The 23,101-nt window shown below is 37.4% G+C and overlaps 2 protein-coding genes and 1 long non-coding RNA gene across 4 annotated transcripts; 1 reads left to right on the top strand and 2 right to left on the bottom strand.

The window, feature by feature from the left end:
* Positions 1 to 1,050: 1,050 nt before the first annotated feature.
* Positions 1,051 to 5,563, bottom strand: ppa2 (pyrophosphatase (inorganic) 2). 2 transcript variants are annotated; one of them, XM_011476065.3, is made up of 12 exons: positions 5,320 to 5,563; positions 4,773 to 4,837; positions 4,626 to 4,667; positions 4,409 to 4,462; positions 3,327 to 3,446; positions 2,951 to 3,037; positions 2,686 to 2,812; positions 2,094 to 2,221; positions 1,856 to 1,941; positions 1,705 to 1,774; positions 1,557 to 1,596; positions 1,051 to 1,471 (listed from the first exon to the last, which is right to left on the bottom strand). In XM_011476065.3, exons 1-12 carry the CDS (start codon positions 5,504 to 5,506, stop codon positions 1,449 to 1,451), a joined length of 1,029 nt encoding a protein of 342 aa, XP_011474367.2. In that variant the 5' UTR covers positions 5,507 to 5,563; the 3' UTR covers positions 1,051 to 1,448. The 2 variants fall into 2 exon arrangements, with proteins under 2 accessions (XP_011474367.2, XP_004065941.2); XM_004065893.4 differs by lacking the exon at positions 4,409 to 4,462 and adding an exon at positions 4,494 to 4,547.
* Positions 5,564 to 6,582: 1,019 nt separating this feature from the next.
* Positions 6,583 to 10,797, bottom strand: LOC110015171. The gene is made up of 3 exons (XR_002290302.2): positions 9,030 to 10,797; positions 8,068 to 8,156; positions 6,583 to 7,978 (listed from the first exon to the last, which is right to left on the bottom strand). It is a non-coding gene; the product is annotated as an uncharacterized LOC110015171 (long non-coding RNA).
* On the top strand, positions 7,861 to 21,181 carry arhgef38 (Rho guanine nucleotide exchange factor 38). The gene is made up of 14 exons (XM_011476087.3): positions 7,861 to 8,189; positions 13,731 to 13,915; positions 14,278 to 14,395; positions 14,470 to 14,617; positions 14,706 to 14,723; positions 14,811 to 15,010; positions 15,094 to 15,227; positions 15,366 to 15,470; positions 16,931 to 17,050; positions 17,684 to 18,040; positions 18,125 to 18,259; positions 18,818 to 19,019; positions 19,888 to 20,171; positions 20,643 to 21,181. Exons 1-14 carry the CDS (start codon positions 7,985 to 7,987, stop codon positions 20,823 to 20,825), a joined length of 2,394 nt encoding a protein of 797 aa, XP_011474389.2. The 5' UTR covers positions 7,861 to 7,984; the 3' UTR covers positions 20,826 to 21,181.
* The last annotated feature ends 1,920 nt before the right edge of the window (positions 21,182 to 23,101 follow it).

Below are 23,101 nucleotides of genomic sequence, written 5' to 3' on the forward strand. Positions count from 1 at the left end.
ACTTGACCCTTGGCTCTACACAGAACATCAAAAGAGCTTTTCCAGGATGATGACGGCTGGCATCTACAGGATGTTTTTGTAAATATTACTCTCACTGTCATTGCAATGTTTACATTCATAGGATGATGCTAGTGCTTAGAAGTTCTAGTTTTATTAACTCCTTTGTAAAATAAAACTTCAAACGCAAATGTGGAATTTTGTTGTACAGAACCCAGCTACAGTAGCAGGTTGCTGAGAAAAGCCAAGGTGCCAGAAGATAGAGCGGGTTTCAAAGCATAGCCATACTTGAAGATGCTTTAGAGTGTTTCTATGTGAGTCAACGTTACTTGAATGACTTTCCTGACTTTGCGCGTGCTCGGCTCACAAGTTAAGCAACCAGTCGCTTCACACTCAAATCTTTTAAGCAGTTAGACACTAAAGGTATAAAGAGGTGCAACCTTTCTGCCATTTTGATTTTTATCGGGGGTTTTCAGACTTTAAGTGCAATGTGTAGCGCTTGTTTGAAAAAAGCAAAATGCGCACAAGCAGAAATCTGTGTGCAACACTGAGAACAATACTATTATAAAAACAACAAAAAAGGCAAAAATAAAGAGGCTGTAGTTCCATGAGACTGGTGTGCTGTCAGAAAAGTTTCCTTTTAGCCTTGCCATGCTTGAACAGCTACCTGCTGTGCTCTCTGTGCACTCCATTCTGTAAAGTACAGGTGCATGGTTTAAAGCCATTGTAAAGATTTGTCAAATAGCAAAAGTGCAGCTGCCACCTTTGGTCTGAAAATCCCTCAAGGCTTCCCCAGTTTTCTCAAAGTTTCGTGTGCTACAAATATAATTTAAGGATGGGTAATGATACTGTAAGTATTGTAATGTAATGGATGCAGTTTATTTGAAAGCTGTTTATGATATCATTCCTTTTTTTGATGTGTGTTTTTTAATAAAAGTTATATTTATTTAAAGCAACTTGATATGTTTTTCCAAGTCAATTTCATGTTCTACTCTGTTTATAGCATCACGTTTTCTTTCCAAACTGATAAGACGAGACAGATACAAGATTAGCTTCTTTTCGTTTTTTTTATTCCCCTTAATGTATAAAGACAAAACAATATATTGGCTTTATGTTATGAAAGTGTCCTTTCAGTCTTACATGATGTTTTCTTTAGACATGAAACACAAAATACTGCCCTGTTTTAGGAAAATGGCGAGATTTAAAAAAAGGAAAAAGTGATTACGTCTTTTTAATTTAACTCAAGTCTGTTATCAATTGTGTAAAATTTCTCTTTGGAAAAAAAATCATATTTATACTGATCATTGATTTTCAAAAGGTAATACAATAATAATGACACCTTTCACCAACGACGTCTGAGTGTTTAAGAAAAACAAACATCTACCTGCATACATTAAGACTGATGTTGCTGTTACAGGTGTAAAGAAAGGTTCCATGGAGCTTTGAGGCCTTCAGACGAAATGCCATCTGTCGACTGTGCAAGATTTTGAGAAGTTTAGAATGACAGTAAAAGTCATAAATAAAACACATAATAAAAAATTAAGTTTAAATGTTTTTACCTTCTTTAGAAACAGGATTTGCAGGACCGGAGACAGGAGCCTAGAGGAGTTATTCAAGCAGGTTAAAAAAACAAATTTTAATAGTTTAAATTTATATCAGCTAAAAACTTTCCTAAAAACACGTGATAACTGAGTGGGAAGTTCTCACCGACTGGACAACAACATCCGCCTCATCAGTACTGCACACGTGTGGACTTTCACAACAAGTGATGTTTTTGCTGGAGAAAAGGAAAAAGAACTTAGTGGTGAAAATTGATTTATTTCCTAATCAGACAAACATGATCAAATCTTTTACTTACCAAATAATCCCCTCAGTATTTGCTTTCTTCTGCACCAGTGCCCTCCAGTGCTTGTGGGTTAAATTGATGACCTTGATAGCAAAGTCCTTACACCAGAAAAAATGTATTATTAATACAATCAAGCTTTAATTGTGTAAAGTATAACAGATAAGAAAATACATTTAGAAAATTTACTGCAAATGTTTATTGACAAATTTTAAATGACATTTTAGAAAGAATTTTTAACTAAAGTACAGACCTTGTCCTGGAATTGCCCGCTGAATCCAAAGCTATTCTCTGGCTTTCCATCTGGCACCTTATATTTCCTGAACCAGTCCACAGTGGCCTCTAAATGACCCGGTCGGCTTCTGCGAACGTCCTCTATACCTGGAAAAAAAACGTCTTTGGCTGAAGAAGTTCTCGAAGAGCCACATGCAGTTTGTTCCTTTAGGCATGCATCGCATTTGAATCGTTAAATTGAAAATTGTTGTTTTCCTCTTCTGAAAAAAGGCAGATGATAGAACTAGAAGATTGTGTAGCAAAAATAAAGTGAAAGTTAATTATCTAAAAGATATGTGAGGGTTATGAGGTATTTCCATTAGCATGAATGAAAGTTACTTCCTGTTCCGGTAAGCTGTGCTTGTATGCCAAACAGAGGCGGATCAGTGATGAAGCATTAAATCTATGCTAAAAGGTTTTTATTTTCATTTTTTGGCTAACTGAATGTTTATTTTTTTAAATGTATGTTTGGCTGAAATAAATGAATAATGGATTTTTTGAATTCTGGAAAATGTGAAGTACACAAAAAAAGGCTCTAAAGCCGGTTTTAAGAACTTATTTAAAATACTCACTATTTAGGTTTTTTGCATCTGGGTCTTTCACGTTAATAGCAACAACCTTCCAGTCCATTTCTCCTTCATCAATCATGGCCAAAATGCCAAGCACTTTCACCTGGATCACCTGACCCGAGGAACACACCTAGACAGAGCGATGAAGGACAAACAGTCAAGCGTAATTTCCCACGTTTTAAGTTTAAAAACACAAATGTGAATTTAGCAGTAAATGCACAGCGGGTGTGAACTAAAAACTATGTTAACTGGTGTTAGGAAGTGTTACCTGAGTGCCAATGTCACAGACGTCAATGGGATCATTGTCCCCGCAGCAGCTTGTTTCCTCGTCTTTGTGGTTTGGGTCCTCCCACGTCTAACCCAAAGAACAGTTCAAAAGCGAGAATCAAACCTTGTCCAGTTAGAATTTGAAATCACATTAACAGTCAGAAGATATGATATAAACAAGCTAAAATAAAGACACTGGAATATGATGATCATTGTGCTGAAAATAAACCAGATTTGGTTTTTGTTCATCACAACATAAATATAATTTGAAAACCACAGACTTACTGAAGACTAACACTTAAAAAATGTCAAGTTTTCTAACACTAAAGATGAAGATATGTCAAGCTATGGAAGTTTGTTTCTTTTTTTCCCCTTACCTGAGGGAGAGCTCCATAGTTCCAAATGTAACCTTTGTGGGGAAACACGTTAGCAACGTATCGGAGCTTTCCTTTCTTCACATCCTGTTTGATAGGATTCAGCGGCTCTTTTGTCGCAATCTGGAAATTTTATTATTCACAAAAGCTTTTTTAAATGTAGAGTTTATTATACAGATATTCTGTCCAGTTGGTTACAAAAAGCTAAACTTCTACCATTTCCTGCTAATGGCAAAATATAGTTCAGCTTTATAACACCTCATTGTTTATGACCACAGAACATTGAAGCATTGTCAAAGAGCCTTCATTGCCTTTTTTGGTGTGGTAACAATAAGGAAACAAATGCTATAGGAATGGGTTGCTGTTGCAACACATCAATAACCTGTCAATAGCAGGGCTCTGGTTATACATGGGGGGAATATTGCAAAGTGAAAACCCAAAAATAAACAAAAGCGCCCTCTGTTAAATTTGTGAAAACGGTCAAAGAGAACTTGAATGTGGAACTCACACTTCCTTTCCCCCCCCCCATCTACAGTAAGCTCTTTGCATGTACAAAAAGCTAATGTCAAGTCTTTTTGTTGCAAAAATGCTTAAAGACCCACTCCGATGAAAATTGTGTTTTTGGTGTTGACATGTTCTTGTGGTTTTTTTCTGATCACGGAGAACTAAACATATATAAAGAAAATGAAGCTTAAAATAGCACTTCTAAGTAATTCTTTATTAAAATCATTGTGAATCAGGAGCAGACGAAAAAATGCAGTTGGAAAGGTTTTGTAGAGATGTAGGAGCAACAATCCGCAGGCCACATTCTGTTTGTACTAGTTTTTAATTTTAATTTGGCTAAAAACAGTATAATCATAATTAAAAAGTCCAATGGGAACACTTTGAAAATAGATTAAAGGATCATCGGAGAGAGACTTTAATGCATACCGACAAAAAAGACTTATATTGTGGAATCCCTTTACAATAAATGTTAAAAAGCTTGCAACGCAAACATTTGTACATGATATACTTAAGTGGCAATTAACATGCAGGTGAATGAAAACATGCAAGTAAATGATGTATCCGACAGTGTGATGACTCACATATGATGTAGAGAGCTGACTTTGGGTTTCAACTGTTGTAAAGATGTGCATAACCTGCAAACAGATGCTTTAAGTCTCTGCTCACCTCCATTTTGGCATTTGACCACCGTGGTACCTCCACCACCATGTTATAGATCACCTAAGGTCAACAAAGCAGAACATAAATGATCAAGAAGACTTCCAAGTAATGACACTGATTGTTTTTAAGGAACAGTACCTCGGTGTCCGTCTTCGCTTTTTTGGCTGGAGCGTCATTTTCCTGCCAGGCCACAAAAAGGGAAAAAAAAAATAATAAAAAAAATAGATTGTTTGGCTCAAATACTTACATCGATCGGGTTGCTAGGAAAATAAAAATAAAACATACCTTTTCAGACTCTGCTATGAGAGGGATGTCATGAAATGGTGAGATGTATCTTCCTTCTGGGGTTTCTGTGAGCAAAATACATATTTTTCTAGTGTTTTTATTGTTAATGCTACTTACTGGATGACTGATGCAAACGTAACACTTGCATGCTTATTTTCGGGTATGTGGGCGGGGCCTGTAAGGGGTACTCTATGTTAATATGTAAACAATGATGGGAATACACATCAAAACATCCTTTAAAACGCATTTACTTCCTTTATTTTGAGCATTCTGTTGCCAAATCTCAGATATTTCCCTCAATTTTGTTAAATGCGGCAAAGTTTTACACAATTTGAGTTTAAACATTTGATTTAATTAAGGATCAAAGAACTCAAAACATTAGCTTAAAAATAAAAAGCTCTATCAGCTCGAAGGTCAAGAGTTAACCTTCACCTGAGTCGACCTGTGGGTTACCTGTCTGCCTGGGGTGGCGCAGTAAACTAATTATCCGGTCATTTTAAGAAGAAGCATCTTTTTTAGACACAGCATACATAGCGGCTTCACTTACTAAAATAAAGACGGTAGTCGGTTGAATTCAGGTGTCCTCTCTGCTCCGTTAGATAATGCATCGTTTTTCTCGAACAATAGAGATGAGCAGCGACTGCTTGTGTGACGGCTTTACTGCTAGAAGCAGGTGCTGGTCCGAAAACTCTCACCACGCAACCCAATGAGGAGCGGAACAACGTTATTCTCATTGTAAGAAATGTATTCACTTCTGCTTCCCGTCTTCCCGTCTTCCGGCATGTAACTACAGCTTCCGGTCAGATATTTCAGAATAAAAGCATTAGTTAAAATACAATGAAAGGTCTGTTGAGCTGTTGTGGCCATGAAGTTTTCAGGGCATGTTAAACAACTCCAAGTAAGACACTGATCAAGCCTGCAATACTATGTTACAGAAGGATCTTTCTTTTTTGGGATAATTCACCATCAAGCAAAGGCTGAAAAAAGTTAAAGAGATTGGCTATTTAATATTCAAAATTTTGATTTTAAAACAATCAGTTTGTCAAAACAGATTTGCTTTGGTTAACTGCAGCTTTTTGTCCATGGTAATAATTTCAGCAATACATTAAGAGATCAAAGTCCAAAAGTGTCTCATGCTAAAAACAAACAGCCGTCCTCATAACATCGACAAGCTTTTTTTGTGTCTATCTCCGTTCAAACAAATGATAAGCACACGGGTCACAGAAAGAAGTTCTTGATCAAATGTTTAGTGAAGACTTTTCTTAGATCTTCTAGCAAAAGTATTTCTTATCTTATCAGTTTCAAGCCATATTGGCTTTTAAATAAATTGTTTGTCATAACTGTTTTTGCTTAAAATACTTTAAGCTTGTCTGATGTTGTGCAAAGAATTGCAATAATGTAAAATGTTTTCTTTTCATTTCCTTAAAATTTTTAGCTTCTTTGAAAGATTTTATAAATCTGGTTGGGGATCTAATAAATAATAAAATAAAAATAAGAAATACAAACTGATTGGATCATGGTAGTGCTTTGTTATTTAGAGGACTGATTAACAAAAGCCCAGCTTGTTTCTTTTCTTTAAAATCTGAGTTTAAAGATGATCTCAAGCTCTGATGGTGAATTTATTCACAACAGATCCCTTCGTTGTTTCTGACACTCTAGAAACCACACCCTATGGTACACGATGTCCTATAACTTACCTCAGGGCTAGGCAACTAAAACCACTGTGCTAACAGAGGACTCTGTCATCTTTTCCTCATGCTTGAAGGCTAGGTGGATTGTGAACATATACAAATATACAAACACAAGTTAAATAATTGCACTTCATCATCTTTATTTAGCTTCTACTTCAATCTAAATTGACTACAACGTTATTTTATAAGCACATCTCTTTTTGTTACAGTTTACATTTGTTGACAAAATTTTATACATGTGTAGTGACAGTCACACACCGTATTTATCCATATCCACATCTACAATATTGTAATTTTAAAAATACTCTGCTGATTGATTAACATAGAAGGACTGTTTCCAAATGAAAGTGTCTATATTTTGATTTTCTTCACATACTTTATGAGTTAGGAAAATGTTAACATCAATGAAATAAATTATACAAACACAGTCAGGAGACTGAATCCAGACAATATGGAGGAGAGAAATAAGGTGCCAAACAGTGAAACATTTGCAGCAAAACTCACTTTTCCTTCAGGTTCTAAAGGTTTTAGGTGTCGGCACCTCTGAAAGCCTAAGGGAAAAAAGTCAACCAGGTAAACAGTCTGCTTGCTACTGTACTGTATTCTGATTGCACCACACCATTAAGGTCCACAAAGCCCAGCCCTTCTATGAGCAAGAACAAAAAAAAAACACAACAACCCTGCTGTGTGGCTTTTTGAAGGGCTGCTTGGTAGCTCTATACTCTGAGGGGGACTGCAGGTTTCGCCATTGTGTTCCAAGAGCAGTCCTGTGTTTCATTGGGGAAACATAAAAATGAAATCTTTGTGCTATAAAAACACAGACCAGGTGTTGCCGTGTAACGTTGCAACATTGTCAGGGAGTGCTATGGAGAAATCTTTGGGCATTACTTTAGGCATTAATGACTAACGTGGTAGGCAGATGATAACCCTATAGTTTTTCCCAGAGGATTTTGTCAGGCTTGGGTGACAGCTTCACATCACAAGACTGGGGGAGGTGCATTTACAAGTAGCACTAAAAAAGGTTGATAAGAAAAACCTGTAGAGCAGGAAAAAGCAACTTCTGCACTTGATCAGATGGGATTTATTTGTTTGCTTGAGATCTAATCTAAATGTAGTGTTATTTCACTGAAACTTTTATGTAACATTTCCAAGAAACAAGTAACCCCCTTCCCCAAAAGGAAAAAAAAACCTTTGTACTGTGTACACAATGGATAAAGCAGTTTTGTAAGTTAATAATTTTCACAACTGCTTTTGAAATGTCTAGCTTGTTTGTAGGATGTCAAATGAAAGTTTCTGTTCGTCTAAGATGTAATGAGCTCATATAAAGAAACATAGCTGAGCAGTCAAGGGGGTGTGGCTTCACAACCTTCATGACAGGTAGACCGGGGAGGAGCTGCGTCACCTGTGCAGGGCTGGCAGTCAGGGCACAGTGAACAGTACACCTGAAGCACTTCCCGGCCTCTCTCCCTCTTCCCTTCTTTTTTGCTTCTCTGGACTGAGGGCACAGTGGACAGCCTGAACATGGATTCCAAGGAGGTCAACGGGCGTGAAAAGGACAAGGAAAAAGTGAATAAAAGGAAGAATCGACTTGTGCTGTGGCGTACCTTGGAGAGGAGGAAAACGGACACTATTGTAACTGAAGACACGGCCAAAGGTGACATCAACCTGGGGACGCTGGTGAGGAGAAGTCAGTCTGACAAGACAGAGTACAGCGCCAAAATTAAAGGTACATCAGCTGATCACATTCCCAAGGCTCAAAACTATGGTAACAGTTAAAACACACATAAGATACCTCATTAATTCATTTGAACATATTGCAGAGTAATTTGTAACATTCAAACTTGTAGAACACAAACTGTTTTCTTGAAAGATGGGCAGTGAGTGTGACAACTATGGCTGGAGGGGGAAAAAACTGAGCACATACACAGTCAGTGAGTGAGTACCGCTCTGTACTGGGCACCTGTTGCGTTACTATGTGCTGAGCAAGATATTCCCTCAGGGACCAAGCCACATATGCAAACTGTGCCCCAAACTTAGGCACAGAGGAGTGGCTTTTGAATTGTTCCGGACCAGCAGGTAAACAAGACCTAGACAGCAGAGATTTCTGCTCAGGGACTCGAAGAATCATTAGAAAAAAAAAAGAAAAAAATATTTTAATTCATTAGAAGGTAATTGTTTTTCTATCTTATTTTGTTTGGCAAAGCTTTAGGCCTGCAAAGTTGTTGTGTTCAACTACAAGAAGTGGAAAATGGGTTTACAAAAACATAAATAAATCACAAGACAAAAACAAATAAAGGAAAACCTGCTGACAAAGACAATTCTTCCGTGCAAATATTCATCTTCAAAAAGCAAAACTGGCTCCACCTGTCCTCGAGTGCACTCATTTACTGGGAATGCTGCACTTCAGGCAGAATTACATCAGTGGGCCACTGTCTACATATGACAGCACAAAGTATGCAGACTTTCCTGTGTTGCCTGTGCTTTAGTTTACTTTGCTGTGAACAATGCACATGCCATACCACAATGAACACTAACGCATTGTTTTAAGTAATTAGGTATAACCTACTTCTTCTTTCCTGCAGTGGAAATGTGAGATAGCTTTTTCCTCCATTTTCACCCACACAAAGGCACAAACAAACACGCACACAAAAAGATATGTGTGCCTCACTACATTTCTTTCCTTTTCTTTGCTCCAACCAGCATCAAAGCTGGCAAAGTTGTCAAAAAAACACAGAGGTGTTTTCAGTAAATCTGTCCGCCCCCTTCTGACTGGAGCCTTTCCTCAGACCGAGCAGTGGTGCATATTTACAGTGGTATTACCAATGCAAATATTGACAGAACGATTACTTCACTGAAAGAGGAAACATGTGAGCTGCTGCCCGACAGCCTCTTGTCATCAGCTTGTCAGACAGGTTCATCAAGTCATAGAGCCATGGAAACATGACATCAGAATGTCTAATTATTTACAGCCACTCCATGTAGTAGCTTTGACAATAATTTACTCGCCATTCAACCACCTACTTACTACCCTATATGTGGCAAGTTAGAAACACATTTTCTAAGGAGATGAAATCTACTTAATGTAAATTCAGTAAAAAAGTTTTGGTTCTTAATGCAGTATGTTCATTCCTTCTGAATATTTGCCTTTTTTTGTTTCCTGTTTCCTCACTTTACTGTGTGGCTGGTTAACGTGCTTTTCCTTGATAGTGTCACATGATACAGCTTGCTTTGTATTTTTTTTTTGCCGCAGTGTGTCGGATCCCTTTCACTGAGCCATACGGTGAAAAGAAGCAGCCTATTCACTTTCAAATGAACTCATACACTAACCATACCTCACCGAACAAACCAAAGGATAACCACAGTTTTAGCCATGCTGCACCCTCCAACATTCAATGTTTATTTTTTAAAACAATCCGTGTGTCAATGGTTCTAACACTTTAGTTGTGAAGAATTAGCTTAATAATTCAACACATCAATGTGTGAAAATGTCAAATGAGTTCACACAGCCTAAAGTTGCCTCGTATGCAAACTCCCTCTATGGGGGCTTTTCTCACGGGTGGAGGTTTTCAGTCATCATTGGGCTGCTTTACACATGACACCTCATGATGCAGTTAAAGAATTTGATATGGTTTTTTGAAAAGAATTCCACCTTTCACTCAGTACCCTATTAGATTTTGTGACATGACTTATTGCAAATAATCACTTTTCTCCTCAAGTCAATTTTGTTGTTATTAGAGACACAATACAAAAAAAGGATACAGGTTGCTTCAGACAAGAGGTTTGAATACTTTCATCAAGAATGTATTTACGTTTAGAAGCAGAAAATACGGGTTATTGAAATATTAAAGCCATCTCAACATTCAGATTTATTATTTCTATTACTCAGTATTAATGGGCTTATTTTAACAGTTTTATAGAAAGTAGACCCAATTTGATCTACTCAACACAAACAAGAAAGCAATATCAAGTCGCAAAGCATTTTCAAGAAGATACTTTCTTGGTAAACAGAGATCACACAAAGATCTGAAAACAAACAACTTTCAGGAAAACAAAATTATAATTCTGGTTTATAGGAACACGCTTGTCTATGACACAGACAGCAAGAAGCACCTATAAATGGTCTTTTGAGCAAAGAATAGTGTCAATAGACAAAACTGCATTTGTTCAATGTCAATGTTTACTTAGACAGCCACAATGGAACACCTCAATGCTTATTTATACATAAATAGATTATATCAATTGGTATAAACAGGCAGGTGTATCTTAAATGATTTTAAGCTTTCTTTTGGGACCATTAGGAATAAAAACTTGTTTTTATTAATATTATCCTTCTGATTACCGAGGGGAAAAAAAGTATCCACCAAAAACTTCAATTCCCAGAGCCCCACCCCTTCACATTTGGTATCATTAAAAAGCCCTAAATGTCCTCTATGACAACAGTAGTTAATTCAGTGGTATGCAGAAGATGGTAAACATTCAGGTTTGGAAATTTGTATTACTAGTAGTTGAAAAGATATATGCTTGCAAAAAGAAAATTGAAAGTATCCTCTATGACCTGTGGGTACATTTGTTATTCTTGAAGCTCATAGCCAGTGACAGTACTGCTGAGGGAAGAATCTGTTCTCCTAAATACTAGCAAATAGAGTAGGCAAAGAACATGATGTACCTAAAGGAGTTTAAGGTTAAAACAGGTTAGTTTTTACGACACAACCATAATCCTAAAATCCAAAATCCACAGTGGACCTAAGAAGTGCAAACTGATAGTTTTTGAATGGTCTTAGCAGTTCCTTTACTTAAAGCTCTTTGAAAATCTGTGTGCAGGCCTAAAATAAGCACAGAACAGAAAAGAGGGCATAAATCTCACTGAACCAAGGAACACTTTTCAAGCAGAAGGTTTGAAATCTACATAAATCAATGAATCGATGTTTTTGACTTCTTACTATAGAATGAATATAACTACATTATTTACTAAAATCAGATTCCTGATCCAAAAAAGTGTACCTTTTATGTAAACGTCAGTCTTAGTTTTTCCGGATGAGCCTAAACATTCTGTTTTTTTTTTCTCAGCTTTTCTAATAGGGATTGCCAGTTAGTACAAAAAAAATGTGTAGCCACATCAACATATTACTGATTAATTAAACATAAGCATAACCGTCAACCTGTTTATCCTAGTTAGGACAAACTAACAAATTGGGGTGTGTGATCAAGTCCATAAAATATTTTTAATATTTCTAAATTTCATTATTAATTTCATTAATTTCATTCAGTAGTTCACAACACAAACTTTGCTGCTTTTTAACCATTGTAAACGTGACAAAATCAAGAACAGAGTAATTTACAAGAAACTGCTTTTTTAGGGAACAACAAAATATTTTTTTCAAACATATTTTCATTTCATTTACACCGTCGCTGACACCCACTTCCTTCTAAAAAAAACATCATTTAGTTTTGTTACGTTGATGATCCAATCTAAATGCAAAGGTATGGCCACATCATATTAACATCAGCAGGATGCTAACAAAGAAAAATTTTTAAAAATGAGATAATTCCATATTTGTCACTTTAAATAAAAGCAAGAGCAATAAGCACAGTACATACTGTAGGTGGTTATGTGTTTGCATGTACACATTTGACTGTTTGTGGATTCAAACATATTTGTATGGATCAGTGCTGGACTGTGTCCCTGCTTTTGTGGAAATCTTGCAATGCCCCACCTCACCACAATCATGCGCACACCAACACACACATATCCCAACAAATCAAAACATTACGCTTCTCTAATGCTGAAGCTACATTTTCACCTTAGACACTGACTATAAAGCTTTCAGAATAACGTCAAGCATCCTCACTACCATGAACAAGACGTTGTGAACAATCTATGGTGATTGGGCGTGAAAAGGTGGTCCTCACAAGGACATGAAGACAAGCACACTGCAGCAGGTTGGTGTGTGTGTGTGTTCTGAGCAGATGAAATGCCAGAGCGCACAGCAGAATTACATCAGCTGCATTATTAGTTTCGTAACCAGACACGAGCGTCGCAGACCTCGCTCTCTGCCCTTCATCGCTCTTTCCCTCCAGAGGAGGAAGCAGTATTTGGCATCGATTAGGCAGCGAGGAAGCATTTGTCTTCCCTGAACAGGCGCTCTTGCCTTCCATGCAAAGCACACAGCAGCCTCAGACTGATTAGGCAGCAGAGCAATAAAAAAAATAGAAGACATAAACCTGCCTAGCATGTTTGGAGAGACATGTTGGTATTTGCTTAAAAGTAATTAGATGGCTGTGAAATAAAATTAAAAAAAATAGAAACAAAAATAGAAATATAACTTTTTTTTAAAAGCAGCTTGTAATAAAATTACGTGTTTTTAAAGCTTACAGTCCACAAAACCTAGGTAATAATCTTACTTTTATACGCACACTGCAAACTACTACTACTTGGAAAGAGTTAAAACCATGTTTTTAGACATTTTATCAGGTTTTAAGTTGTTTTAATATATTTTTGCTCTACACTTTTCCAAGCTTTTCTCAACTTCAGCAAAGTCAAGAATTTTTTGTCTCATATAGAGCTAAAATATAGGTATACGAAACCTATTATTAAAATGAGTCAAAATCCTTTTGTTTTACACACAACAATAGAAAAACCTGATTTAAGACAAAAAACTTCAGTTCCTTTATTCAAGAAATGTTCATCTAAATGCATTTTATCAAACAGAATAACTTTATAAGATGGAGAAGTAATTTATCAAGATAGACTAACTTGTACTGTATTTTTGTTTTGTTCGCATTTTGCTTTAAAATGAGTCATTTCCACTTATTACACAATTTCTTTTGTCACTAAACTACAATTAGGTAGATGAAAAATTTAACTAATACAAACTAATTATTTGAAAAAAGCAAAAAAAAACAACAACACATTTTTGGGCTGTATAACATTCAATTTGAAGTAATTCTAACAGATAATTTTGTTAGCTTATGTTTTTTTGAAAGCTTGTGTGGAACTCCTAGTTTTTAGATTTTGATGTATTATTATAATGAAATAACATTTCTAGTTAAGTAAAATGACTTGCTGCATCCAGATCATTTTACAACTTTACAGAAATTTTCTTCTTAGAATCAATGTTTTTTTTTTCTATTATTTGATCACCTTTTTTTCCTGTGCAAAAAGCTTCTTATCTCTAAAACTCAAATGATTGCTGCATGTGATTCTGACTAATACATGCTTGTTTACATGCCAAAAAGTTTGAAACAGAACAACATCTTTTCCCCCTAGAAAAACTGATGCCTCATGAGATGTCCACGCCCCTTTCTCCAATTCTGGACCCAGAAGAAGTCCGTTTGAGGAAGATGAACCGCAGGGCAAACGTTATCAAGGAACTTGTGCAAACTGAAAAAGACTACCTCACTGACTTGGAATTGTGTATTAAAGAGGTGGTCCAACCACTGAGAAAAATGCAGGTAAACGACTGTCAAAATCTAATTGGGTTTTAAAAAACAGCAGAAGCAAAATAATAATCCTGATATTGTAATTTTCATTATTGAATTCCAGATGTCAAGTCTAGCATTAAATTTAACCTATTCTATGATGTCAGTGTGTTTTACTTTGAATAACAATTCTTTCAGATAAACCCAACAACATATGACTAGGTCATTATATAAATGTGACCTTATGCAAACATTTTGCCAAATGATTTACTTTGTAAAATTTAAGACCTGTGTAAAAATCATGAAAATAAAATAAAATGTAATTATTTTAATTTAGAGGTAAAGTGGGTCAAACTATGTTATACACAACTTGTCTTTTTTTTTTTAAAAAAAAGGTTTTAGATGTAGACCGATTGTTCACCAACATGGAGACCGTGTGTGAGGTTTCTGCAGAACTCCTGCAGAGACTGCATGATGCCATGGCGGACCCTGATCCCGAGGCTGTTGTCATTGGTACGGCTATTTTAACTCCTCTTTTTTTTTATTCTTGTGCTGTCATAATGAACTGTTCTGCTTTTTTTTTTAAGGTGAAGTATTCATTCAAGCAAAGGCAGCTTTAGAAGATGTGTATAAGATATACTGTTACCACCATGATGATGCTAACATGTCTCTGAAAGCCTATGAGAAGGACGAACAAATAAAACAACATTTCATTGCATGTGTATTAGCACTTAAGTAAGTCAATTCCTTCTTTTTAGTCATAATGATCGACCAAACAGCTGTATTTATTCATTTATTTATTTGTATGTATGTTTAATTTCAGGAAAATATATGATCGAGAGTAAGTATATTTTTGATAAGTTTCCACATTAACATTTGCTTCATCCCATTAATGACTGCTGACTAAAAAAGGGGCTTTGCTGCACAGAGGAAAAGCCAACTTGTTGGACATGGGCTCCCTGCTCATCAAACCAGTGCAGAGGATCATGAAGTATCCGCTGCTGCTGGGAGAGCTGTGGCAGGCGACACCTGAAGACCACCCTGACCATCAGCCCCTGCAGGAGGCGTTCACCACTGCCAAGATCATAAACATCAACATAAATGAGTTTAGGAGGCGCAAAGACATAGGTGCAACACCATTCATGAAAGTTATCACTTGTGTTCAACACATTTCAGCGTGGTTTTGATGCCATATTCTTTCTGATCACCAGTTATGAAGTACAAAAGGTTAGAAGATGAAGGGACTCTGAGGGGGAAACTGACCAAGCTTAACATCCATTCAATTCGGAAAAAAGGAGACAGATTTGCTGGTTATCTTAAGATTCTCACAGGAGTTGAACCACAGGTAAATGTGAAACTTAGTAACTACATTTCTCTTGTTCAATGCAAAGTTTTTAACCTGCATAAAAATATGTTGATATTGTTGGAGGACTAAAAAAATTGTATTTACGTATTTATTGATCAATTACTGTGATTTGTGTAGGTGAGAGATGAAGTATTTGACAGAGAGGAAAAGCTTTTTAGGAGTCTGGGGAAAGCTGTGAGGCAGCTGGTCAAGAATGTTCACTGTTACATGCAGCACACACAGGTGAGTGACCAATGGTAGATGTTGAGATGTTGCCAAACACTAAACAAAATAAGCTCATGTCTGGTTGCACTTGAATTATACGGTCAAGACATAAACTCCTCCTGATGAATCAAAAGGCAATTAAGAAAGTTTCTCAGTGGTCTTCCTAAGTAGGATTTTGCAGTTTAACCTAAAATAAAATAAAAAATGGTTGTTTTCTAGAATATCCCTACTGTTGAGCGGCAGTAATTTAAAAATTTGCCTTTAAGTTATGGGCCCCCCTTCCATTCCACATTACAGAGCAGGGAGCTTGTGGCGCATCCAGCACATTTTCTACGTCACAAAAACTTTTCTCCATACCGTTGTATGTCCTCCATCATCAGAAAAATGCCTAGAACATGTTAAAAACACAAAAAACACAACTTTCATCCGAGTGGGTCTTTCAAGTACCGTATTTTCCGGACTATAAGTCGCACCGGAGTATAAGTCGCACTTTAACTTTCACAACCTTATATGACACAATCATAGCAGACTGTTTATCTAATAATTTCACAGTAATTTTTTCTCAAACTTATTTATTTATTCTTTTCATGAAGCATCATTGGCCAACTAATACTCTGTTTTCATCCTGTATTTGTAGAAACAGTTTTCACTTTTATTGCATTTCTGAATTTATGAAATCATTGGAAAATAGAATATTATGTTGTTAGCCTTCAAGATCTTACTGTAAAAAAAAGTTTGCTGATTCTCTGAGTCACTTAACATCCTCTTAACACTTAACATACCTCATACATCAAATTGACCCAGGAACATCATCTCTGTTCCTCACAAATTAACATAACAGGAGGGTTAACAATGTATTTATTTCAATTTATTTCTAATATAAGTCGCTGCGGAGTATAAGTCGCACCCCTTGCCAAACTATGAAAAAAAGTGCGACTTATAGTCCGGAAAATACAGACGTATCAGAAATGTGTCTACCTGCAGAATGTGAAATTAAAAACCAAATCAATCAGTTTTCCACTCAAAACAGTAACCATGATATCCTATTATTTTATGTTATACAGTTATACAGTCTTCGTTGGAACTGGCAAAATTACCCCACAGGAATTCAGAAGTTATGATTGAGAAATTAGCATTAAATGTTATTTTAATCATCCTCTATAATCAGTCCTTGATGTTGTATAACCGTTTTTGTTCCTTTCGGGGTCGCGGGCTGCCAGAGCCTAACCCAGCCACTCCAGAGCAGTCTGTCGCAGGGCCACAATCACACGCATTCACCAATGAAGCATGTTTTTGGTGAGAGGAAGCCGTAAAAAAAACCCCACGCAAACTCCACTGATGGAACATGGAAACTCCACAGTTTCAGGTCCTCTTGCTGGGACTTGAACCAGGGCCTTTTTGCTGCCAGGCTATAGTGCCAACCACTGCTCCACCGTATAGCATCATCATAATCATCATTCTAAATTCCTTCTCTGCAGGAAATGGTGTCTGTAGCTGTTCAGAATGTGAAGGACATGGAGACTGTTATCAAAGATCCAAACAAAATTGACACAAATGGTTCATTACACAATAACTGGAATGATCCTTACAAACAGTTTGTAAGTACTCTTTTCTTTGGTGAACTCCAGTCCTTTTTTTTCATGGCAAGTCATATTTAACATTTCAGCTTTTACTTGTCTTTTGTTTTCTCTGCATATCAGTTTTTCTGTTCGTGTCTGTCCTCGCCACTTCCTTGCATGGGCTCTAATTCAACACTGAGGCTTTTGTCCTGTGGCCTGCCGTTTCTCCACAGGATGAATCTACTTTTGTATCTGTAATCCTAACCCTTTTTCCCCCTGGTGGCCTTTGTGACTTTCCACTTCCCAATAGCATCTTAACAAAACCTGTGTTAGAGATGTCATGTTTTTTTTAAAGATGTTTAGATGTAGATGCTTGTTTACTCAGAAAAGAAAAGAAAAAGTCTTGCACAAAAGGGGGCTTAAAAAAAAAGGCTCTTGTATGCAGAAGGATTTTAATTGCCTTTTTGACTTTGGTGTAACGATATTTGGTGGTTGCTGGAAACTAGTTTATGCAGGAATAGTGCCTTTCAGCCACATGCCAATAGGGCATTACGACATTGTTTATTTATGTATAATTTTAGAAATTTTTATTCATAATTATCAAGAAATGCTTACAAAAATATTCATAACTTCACTAAACTGCTGACTGGTCTTTTGCCTCTTTTGCTGTAGAAAGACAGAATGGAGAAGGTGGTCTTGGTGCCCCTGTCTGCCCTCCAGGGCATGTTCACAGCTCCTCAGAAGCTCATCCAGAAGCGCTACGATAAACTGCTAGATTACTGCTGTCGCCTTGAGCGCTCGTCTTCATCGTCAGCCACTACATCTTCAATGTCAGCTGGGTCTGAGGACCCAGCTGATCCTGCCAGGAGGGACTACGAAGCTCTCAATAATCTGCTTGTAGAGGAATTACAGCGCTTCAACCTGGCTGCTCACACCATCCTAACCAATAGTGTGGTGTGTCTAGTCGCACTCCTCAAGGAGCTGATGGGAAATGCACAGGTTGATGCTCCGTCGCTCCAACAGCTACCCGTAAGGATCCCAAACATGAACCGAAAAAAAGTAGTTATTTTGATTTTATGATCAAACTGAGTGATGCAATATTTATCTTTTCAGCCTCCGCTATCCAACATTATTGACGTTCAGAACAGCATCATGGACAAGCTGAACAATCTGACCTTTGTAAAGGACAATGCACAGAGGTTAATGGAGCGAAAAGTCAGCTTTGAGAGACGAGAAAGGAGACCATCTGTAAGAAAGTTAACTGTGCAGCTCCAGATTTCACTATCACTTTAAAATGTGCTCTTTTACTACTCAGTTGACTATAAAAATAACAAGTTAGCACATTAGCTTTGGGAAATTCCCTATAGTCAAAGTGATCTAATGATTTTTTTCTAGATAATTCTTCTTTTTTTTTTTAGCGACTCACTGGAACAAGATTAAATCAACCACATATTTTGTGAAAACTGCTTCAGTCTTAATTATTAATTTAATTTAAACATCTAAACTTAATCACAGACAGATGAGGCGCTTGTAAAACGGCCTGAAAAACAACTTCTGTGAAAAAAATGCTTTAAACAACTGGAAAAAAACTCTGTAAAAACAACAAATTATGTCCATGTTTGAGACAATTGAAGTCATTCATCGCCGTAAAAAGTTTTTTTTCTTTTAACGAGTATAGATCTAGCTTTAGTAGATTTGCAGATTTGTTTAATATCCTACAAAAAACACTGTCATGCAGTGATTATTAATGAAGCACCTGTCAAGTACAATGCATGCATTACACCTCTGTGCTGCTCTGTCCTCCAGGTGCCAGAGGTGGAGCATCAGACAGAGGAACAGCGTGCTCTGCTGCTGGCAGAATACCCAGTGAGCCGTCTCTACCAGCTAAAAAGGAAATGCAATGGCTGCCAGGAGCAGGACCTCAGCCTGCTGGAGGGGGAGCTGGTGGCTCTGCTGGAGGATACAGACCCACTGGGAAGCAGCAGCCGCTGGCTGGTACACACAGGAGGTAAGTGTGTGGCAGCTTACGCATTTGTTTATTTCTATAAAGGAAATTATTCTTGTATGTAGGCCAAACTAAAGGCTCCAACAATACAAGGTGAGCCATGCGATCAGACTGGATGTGCAGGTGTGTCTACTCTGTGACTAAGACTGCATATTTTAGGTGATTAAAGTGCTATTCACGCACCAAACTTTACTTTCTGACAAGTCAGCACACCAGAAGCACTGCCAAGAGCCGGCGTCTCATGCGTTGCTGCGGCGGCCTCTTGAGATGGTTGCCTCACAACAGGACTAACTTTATAGCCTGTCTCCATCTCACCTTTACGCCTCACAGAGGCAGCAGGGATCACAGTGTACTCTCAGCAAACCCTTGCACGGAAAGAAGAAAGCTCCCCCTACCTTTGTTATTCAAATGTATGAAGGGTTTTAAGTCCTGCTTTGCTTTGTTTGCTGCAGTTACTGTTTATTATTTTCAGTTTTTGCAAACTATAAAGAAAAGTGTTTTTCTTTGCAAAAGCGGTGCTCTTCTTTTTTCCTCTAAGACGAGAATTTCCAGGAACTTACTCTGTTGATACCAAAACTATGAATATGCCAAGCCTCAGATTTACAAATGAGTCAGAAACAAAGAGTGATGCTTGGAGAAAGCTAAGCACAAAAGCCTTTGTGACAGAAAATCTGTCAGTGACATTATTGCACGTGTTCTCTTAATATTGGAAAAAAAAGAAATATTATGTCAGACTGGTTGCAAACCAACAAAAGAAACATTACAGAATGACACTCCACACAAACAATTACCTTTCACTTATTTTTGGGGCTTTAAAGAACAATTTTTGACAAAAAAGACGGAATTGACGGTATTTTTGTCCACTCGTTAGGTGCACAAGGCTACGTTTACTCTACATTCCTGAAACAATACAACCCTCAGAGGGACTCACAGCGAGCGGGCCAGAAAGCTCAAGAGCAGCCACAGCAGCAGCCGCCCGCCGTGGCAGATGATGACTTTGACGACCTTAGTCTGTTCGTGTCAGGCAGTGGCAGCAGCAGCCTGCACAGCTTCAAACTCAACACCACCGACAGCAGTTCCATCCTGTCTGGTCTGCCGGGGGAGCTGGAGGCTGCAGACGACCTGCAGGATCCACCGGAGGCAGAGGCTCAGCAGGTGTGTATGCTGCATTGACTCATTAGATTTAAGGATTCTTTAGTTACCAGGTGCACACTTGTAGCAGGTAATATTAACGGTTTGAAGCAGAATTACTAAATCAAACACTGAGAAAAAAAAACAATTTATAAAAGTAAAATGACTTTAGAATGTAAGATAAAATATTTCTTTATAAAATTACATTAAATTGAATCTTCAAGCTAACCCTAACTCTCTATTTAAATGACATATTGAAAAAAGGCTGTAGCAATACAGCATTTTGCTGGTAAAATGCAAAAAGTAAAAAAAAAAGAAAGAAAAAAAAAGACAGCAGCTAGGAACAAGATGTTGTTCAGTCACCCCTGCTGAGAATTGATAAAACAGTGCCACCCTCTGGATTGACAGGATTGTGCAGTGTGTAATCTGTTTTCAGTACTGTCAACACAAATGACGTATTTGCTGTCATTACACCTAAAGTGTGTATTTCCACAGTTTTATGCCGTGTATGCGTTCCAAGCTCGCTGCGCCCAGGAGCTGACCTTGCAGGAGTACCAGCATGTCCGCATCATCCAGTTTTGTGACCTGGGGGGCAATAAGGAGTGGTGGTTAGCAGAGGCCAATGGACAAAGAGGATATGTTCCAGCTAACTATCTTGGTAAAATGTCTTATGCATAATTCAAGGTCTTTTTTTTTTACTCCTTCATACTTAAAGGTAAAAACCGAAGGGGAAAAAAAGGGGTTACAGGCTTTATAAAATACTTTCCTATATTTGCAATTTTCAGCAAATCTTTACTCTTTTTCTTTCCTTTTGAAACAGAAAATCCTAAATACATTTTCCCATTTCTAAAAATTTCTATTTTCTGAAACACATTTTGTGCAAAAACAATATAAAAAAGGATGAAAAGGGAGAAGCTTGCAAAACCATGATTCCAACAAAGGTTCAAAAAAAAGGAAGAAAAGTACTTCTTTACCCCTTGTGCTATCTTAGATGACCCCACCCTTACATTGACATGTTATCCCTACCATGACAAAGGTGGATAGAGGTGGAAAAATTAAATGTAATCCATGGAGACCAGTGAAGATCACAAATCATTGAAGAAAAAAGGTTTAGCGCTCTGTCTAGTGGGTCTAGATGACCCAACTCCCAATGTTAAAGTGCCTAGGATAGCACAAGGGTTACATCAACCCGAACAAATATCACTAACTTTGTGGTTGACCAAAAATAACTGCTGGAACAAGCAAGGTTTTTTTGTAGGAAAAATGCTGCTTCAGGGCATTTTTCGTAGTTTTGTAACTTCTCCATTTCAAAGCGCAAGTCGTCTTTTGATGTGCCAGCTGGCAATACACCGATTGCTTATTCTCTCCCTCTGATTAATTTTCCTTGAAAACTTCAGTCTGTGATGAAACCACAAAACAGCAGCTCATCTGTTGACGGGCTTCAGCCCAGACAAATGGCAGACATCTCCTCATATGTGACTGTGTATTTTAGGGTACTTCTGTCTTGTTTTTTAGACACATGATGATTATTGGAAGTGTTCTGAGCCAACACAGGGATATAAAAAAAAAATGCATGTCTGAAGGGGATGAAGATCGTTTCAATCTGTCCTTTTGATCTTCTCTCTTGTGAAGACATCACTGAATCTTTGCAAATTCTTACAATTTCACATTAAAATATGAAAGTGACGGTCCAGACAGCTTTCAGTGAGGATGAACCCTTGAAGTAGGATTTCTGACTAAAGTCTGTTTTTTCTCTCTTAGTGTTTATGAATAAAAATATGAACATCTACTAAAAAAAACAGCAAATATAATAACATATATGTTTCTGGGATGCATATTTAAAGCTGTGTTTTTGAGTTGTCCAATTACAATGAGTTCTTCCATTATTGGATGATGGGCGTCCCTGATGGGATGGCCATGTTTCATGATGGTAGTGTCATGTGATAAATCACGCTGAGAATGAGTGTTGCTAAGGATGTGGGACTTTAGCAACCGGGAACCTTTAAGTTCAGGGGTGTCAAAACTTTTTGCAAAGAGGGCTAGATGTGATGAGGAGAATGTTTGTGAGACCCTGCAGCCTGCATCAGCCAGCAATGGCTGTGAATCTCATTTTCAAAGCCCATGCAATGTTCTTTACCAGTTAGCATCTTCTGTCTCGTAAACCTTCTTGATATTGAACTCCTTGAAAAACAGCCAGTCTCTTGGCATGTTAGGCCGACACAGATGTTATATTTCACAGAAAAATTTCCACTTGAAAGGAGTGGGCCTCATTGTCAGCTTACGTTTCTAAAAAAAAATTTATTTACAGTTCACATCTTAGAAATGAGCCAGAAAGTGTCACACTATAGTGTTTGCCACAGGTTTACAATGGTTTATAACGTAATCACATTCAAGAAATCGTCTGCACAGTTTTTCAGAAAGGGCTGGGAGCCCCATATTTTTGATTTTATGACAGGAGCCCGCGGGGCGGTGGAATTTTAACACAGGTCGCATTTGGCCGGACAAGTGCCGGACTTTGGACATGCCTGCCCTAGAGCGTGCGGAAGGCTACAGAAGCCAAACTGGCCTGTTATCATGAAAAGAAAAAAATGTCTCGAAAAAAATCGAATGCAGCTCGGAACTAAAATAAATAAGTGCTAAACTCTATACTAAAAAGAAGAAAGCTTAATGTTATTTACTTTTATAATAAAAAAGTTGGGAAATATTTTAAATAAAAGAGTTCCTCATGCAAAAGTATTTTGACAAAATACTGAGTCTTAACAGTTTGGAAAGTGAAATGTTATTTTCTTTTAGCACTGTTTCTTTTTTTAACTCTTTGCTGATGTCAAACAGCACTTTTTGAAAGCAGATGCAATCAGTTATGTTTTTGTATTGAAATGGTTGATCACAGTCTTTGTCTTTGTGAGAATGAACCACAAGAGCTCGCCTACGCCTTTGAGCAATAACGTGTTAAA

This window comes from Oryzias latipes, chromosome 1 (assembly GCF_002234675.1).
Source record: "Oryzias latipes chromosome 1, ASM223467v1".
In the NCBI taxonomy this organism is placed as follows: Eukaryota; Metazoa; Chordata; class Actinopteri; order Beloniformes; family Adrianichthyidae; genus Oryzias; species Oryzias latipes.

What these genes read in the sequence shown, in the direction of transcription:
- ppa2 (XM_011476065.3), bottom strand. Translation starts at nt 5,506, where the DNA reads ATGAGAATAACGTTGTTCCGCTCCTCATTGGGTTGCGTGGTGAGAGTT. An exon ending in CGACTACCGTCTTTATTTTA is followed by an intron (nt 4,838 to 5,319) that starts GTAAGTGAAGCC and finishes TTTTGCTCACAG; the next exon opens with AAACCCCAGAAGGAAGATAC. An exon ending in GTCAGCTCTCTACATCATAT is followed by an intron (nt 3,447 to 4,408) that starts GTGAGTCATCAC and finishes TAAAATTTCCAG; the next exon opens with ATTGCGACAAAAGAGCCGCT.
- arhgef38 (XM_011476087.3), top strand. Translation starts at nt 7,985, where the DNA reads ATGGATTCCAAGGAGGTCAACGGGCGTGAAAAGGACAAGGAAAAAGTG. An exon ending in TCACAGGAGTTGAACCACAG is followed by an intron (nt 15,228 to 15,365) that starts GTAAATGTGAAA and finishes TGATTTGTGTAG; the next exon opens with GTGAGAGATGAAGTATTTGA. An exon ending in CGGAGGCAGAGGCTCAGCAG is followed by an intron (nt 20,172 to 20,642) that starts GTGTGTATGCTG and finishes GTATTTCCACAG; the next exon opens with TTTTATGCCGTGTATGCGTT.